Here is a 4,138-nt window from a genome sequence, read left to right as displayed (position 1 = left end):
GGGTGATGGTCTCTGCTGTTTGGTGTTGGTGTAGTGTGTGGGGGCACTGGCATGTATTGTTGTATTGTGGTAAGTGGACATACACTGGCATTTGACAGTGCTGGAGGGGGTTGGTATATGAAGGTAGGGGGTCATTGCATACTTATAAGGGGCTTGTCGGCTGATTTTTAAGAAGGATGGGCTGCAGCAACTTAGCTCGAAACCCTGATGCCTGGGGGTCTGTGTATAAACACAAGTTAAAGAATATCCCCCCCCTCCCCAGCAGAGACATATGGCATCATCATCATCATCATCATGCTGACACAAGGCATTGGAAGAGCCCATGGTTAATATAGTAGCTGAAGCTCCAGCCTATGGAGGGGGATCTGCCTGCATTGCGTCTCACTATCACATCCCAACAGAGGGAGGCTCAGGCTGCTGCTGCTCATTCTCCTGCTCATTCTCCTGCTCGTTCTCCTGCTCAGCTCTGGCTACAAGGAATGGCCCTGCCCGGGGAGGCTGATGAGCCCTCTGCCTGCACCAAACAGCTCTCAGGTTTCTGCTGAGCCTGCAGCATCAATTAATGGCCCGAGTTTGCTTTTTACTCTTAATGTATTCAGCTTTCCCAATGGCACACTCATCATCGCTGCTCTAGAGGGGGGTTCTCACTTCAGCTCCTGGAATGCAGCAGCAGATCCCCGGCATTGGGGCAGCCCCACTCACTGCATTTCCGTGCACAAGAGGATGGACCCGGCGCACCGTCCCCTGTTATCCCTCTGAGCATCGGCAGCTCATTAACTACAATCGCTCCCCATAGCATGCCGTATGAATATTTCAGCAGGACTTAATGCTGGCTCTCCTGTAAACTGAGCTCGGTGTTAAAAAGGGGCACAAAAAAAAAAGTGGGTGTTCGCTGCATGCGCCTTCCTGATGCCGCGCATCCGTCGCAGCTCCCTCAGCGATTTCATCCTGCTCTGAGGCACGCAAGGTAAGCATCCCATTAGCTTCTGCCTCTATCCAACCCCCCACCCCCATGCAATCCATGCACTGCAGCAAAGTGATTTCTCTGTGTGTGTTTGTGTGAGTGCAAAGTTATCCCAGTGCTGGAATCTTACTGATGAGATACACAATCAGCTCTTTATTTTTCCTACTTTCCCTTCCTTCCACCCCCCCCCCCGTCCACTCTATTATTTATTTCTTTTTATTTCCCTGCAGCAGTCTTCTTCTACCGCACTGGCGTGTTCCACTGCTTCACCCAACACTGACAACAAGCAGTAGGGGAAGGCAGGAGAAAAAGTGCTGAGTTGGCAAAGACCCTGTAGCTTCCAATTCTACAGCATTGACTGCATGGCTGGGGGGACTGTGACAGAGCAGCAATGAGACATTCTCACAGTAGGACTGAGCAGCAGGAGTAAAGGAATACAAATTAGGCACAAAAAGTGGTGGAAGGGGGTGGGGGGAGGTCCGGTGGTGCAAGATTTCTGCGAAGCAGAGGGGGAGACTGTCTGCATTGGGTCTTAAGATAGTCAACCTCCCCCCCGACGTCAAAAGGATTTGTTGTTTTGGGGGGGAGAAGGTTTCTCTAAAAAGAAGGGGTACTGGAGCAGCAAAGTGAATACCTATAACAACTCCTCCTTCCCCCCTCCCCTCTGGAAAAATGACCGTAATCGCAGGGGAGAATATGGACGAGACCTCAGTCTTGCCCGGTCACCCTCAGGACAGCTACCATCCAGACCAAGATGACCACGAATGCTGTGAGAGGGTGGTCATCAATGTGTCCGGCCTACGCTTCGAGACCCAGCTTAAGACTCTCGCTCAGTTCCCCAGCACTCTGCTAGGGAACCCCAAAAAACGGATGCGTTACTTTGACCCCCTGAGGAACGAGTACTTCTTTGACCGAAACCGTCCAAGTTTCGATGCCATATTATATTACTACCAGTCTGGGGGTCGACTCCGGAGACCTGTTAATGTTCCACTGGACATGTTCTCTGAGGAAATCAAGTTTTATGAGTTAGGGGAAGAGGCCATGGAGAAGTTTAGGGAGGATGAGGGTTTCGTAAAGGAAGAGGAACGCCCTCTGCCAGATAAAGAGTTCCAACGCCAGGTGTGGCTCTTGTTTGAGTTCCCCGAAAGCTCGGGCGCAGCCAGGATCATTGCCATAATATCTGTGATGGTCATCCTTATATCAATTGTTATCTTCTGCTTGGAGACTTTGCCAGAATTAAAAGATGAGCGGATCTTCAGTCGACGGGTGAACAACAGCACAGTTTTCTACAAGTCCAACATCTTCACGGATCCATTCTTTGTGGTGGAGACCCTCTGCATTATCTGGTTTTCCTTTGAATTGGTGGTGAGGTTCTTTGCATGTCCCAGCAAACCGGAATTCTTTAAGAACATCATGAACTTCATTGACATTGTGGCCATCATCCCTTACTTTATCACCTTGGGGACTGAAATGGCAGAGCAAGAAGGTCCCCAAAAAGGAGAACAGGCAACATCTTTGGCAATCCTGAGGGTCATCAGACTGGTAAGAGTGTTTAGAATCTTCAAACTCTCCAGGCATTCTAAGGGCCTCCAGATTTTGGGACAGACCTTGAAAGCTAGCATGAGAGAATTAGGGTTGCTAATTTTTTTTCTATTCATTGGGGTCATCTTGTTCTCCAGTGCAGTGTACTTTGCTGAAGCTGAAGAGGATGAATCTCATTTTACAAGTATCCCTGATGCTTTCTGGTGGGCGGTGGTATCCATGACCACTGTGGGCTATGGTGACATGTACCCTGTGACAATTGGAGGCAAAATCGTGGGCTCCTTGTGTGCCATCGCTGGTGTGCTGACAATTGCCCTGCCTGTACCTGTCATCGTGTCCAACTTCAACTACTTCTACCACCGAGAAACTGAAGGGGAGGAACAGGCTCAGTTACTCCATGTTAGCTCCCCCAATTTAGCCTCTAACAGTGATCTGAGTCGACGAAGTTCCTCCGCAATGAGCAAATCTGAGTACATGGAGATTGAAGAGGATCTGAATAATAGCATAGATAACTTTAGAGAGGCAAATATCAGAACTGGCAATTGCACCATAGCCAATCAGAACTGTGTTAACAAAAGCAAGCTCCTTACAGATGTGTAGAGCGCAGTCCCATTACAGAATTATCATGACCACTTCCCTCTTTACAGGGCCACCATGAACTTAACCTTCAAAAATACAGAGGCCTAGTACAAATTAGGGGAGCAGCCCCCCCCCATATATACATCCAAAATTTCATAATCAGGGCTTCTCATTTTCCTGGGCCCCACCTTCCCTTCTCCAAACCCCAATGGTGAATGCTATATTTCGCATCCGCTAATGCACTGTTGCATTGCGAGTTTACGCTCAGTGAACACAAAAGCTTTCAGGATTAGTTAAAAAAACAAAAAGTAACTTATTTTTAAATGGAATTTTCTTTTTCTAAACTGGTTCCGTGGGAAATAAATCCCATCCTGCACCCAAACCGGTTATATTAGGGAAAGAATTAAATGCAACTTATAAATTATAAAAGAAAAAAAAAAAAGCCAAAAAAAACAAAAAAAAAAAACCCTTTGCCTGTTAATGTTAAATTCCAACCGATCATCACAGAGAAAATAAAAATTAACAGATATGCATGGAGTTCTATTAGATGTCAGCCAACCACGCAATGCATCCAAGGAAGTACTTGTCAATCAAAGGGTTCAGATGAAGTATGCAAACACTTGCAGTTTTTTGGGGGTTTTTTGTTATTGATCTGAAGAAGTGTATAACTTTCCAGTGAATGACTATGCACTTAACGATGACCTACAGATCCATGAAAGCACCTTATGAACCAATTCATGACTTTGCTACATCTTAAAAGTAGAGAGACTTATAAAAGATTTAAATACTTTAAAAAAAAAAACACAAAGGACAAACATCTGCCTTGCTGCTAAATACTTTCTTTTTTTTTGTAAGCAGATGGATTGGACTTAAATGTATTTTTTTTTCACGACTTGGATGCAAAATCGTATTTTTTTTTTTTTCGGTCATAAGCATGATTTTTTTCCAAATTTGAAATTGACTGTATTTATTTGGTAATCTTGCATGCTTGAAAATGTTAAACCTCATACGATAGGGGGTGGATAAGTTTTCTTTAACCCTTTAAGAGGGGCT

General features: G+C 45.7%; 1 protein-coding gene across 3 annotated transcripts; it reads left to right on the top strand.

Moving 5' to 3' along the window:
- The first annotated feature begins 875 nt into the window (after positions 1–875).
- On the top strand, positions 876–3,368 carry kcna1.S (potassium channel, voltage gated shaker related subfamily A, member 1 S homeolog). Of its 3 annotated transcripts, none has more exons than XM_041587494.1 (2): positions 876–967; positions 1,198–3,368. In XM_041587494.1, exon 2 carries the CDS (start codon positions 1,637–1,639, stop codon positions 3,104–3,106), a length of 1,470 nt encoding a protein of 489 aa, XP_041443428.1. In that variant the 5' UTR covers positions 876–967; positions 1,198–1,636; the 3' UTR covers positions 3,107–3,368.
- The last annotated feature ends 770 nt before the right edge of the window (positions 3,369–4,138 follow it).

The sequence above is a fragment of the Xenopus laevis genome, chromosome 3S (genome assembly GCF_017654675.1).
Source record: "Xenopus laevis strain J_2021 chromosome 3S, Xenopus_laevis_v10.1, whole genome shotgun sequence".
NCBI lineage: Eukaryota > Metazoa > Chordata > Amphibia > Anura > Pipidae > Xenopus > Xenopus laevis.
The sequence above is the reverse complement of the archived record's forward strand: the minus strand, read 5'-3'. Positions and strand labels throughout refer to the sequence as shown.

Excerpts from the sequence above, each read along its gene's own strand:
- kcna1.S (XM_041587494.1), top strand. The coding sequence starts at position 1,637 with ATGACCGTAATCGCAGGGGAGAATATGGACGAGACCTCAGTCTTGCCC.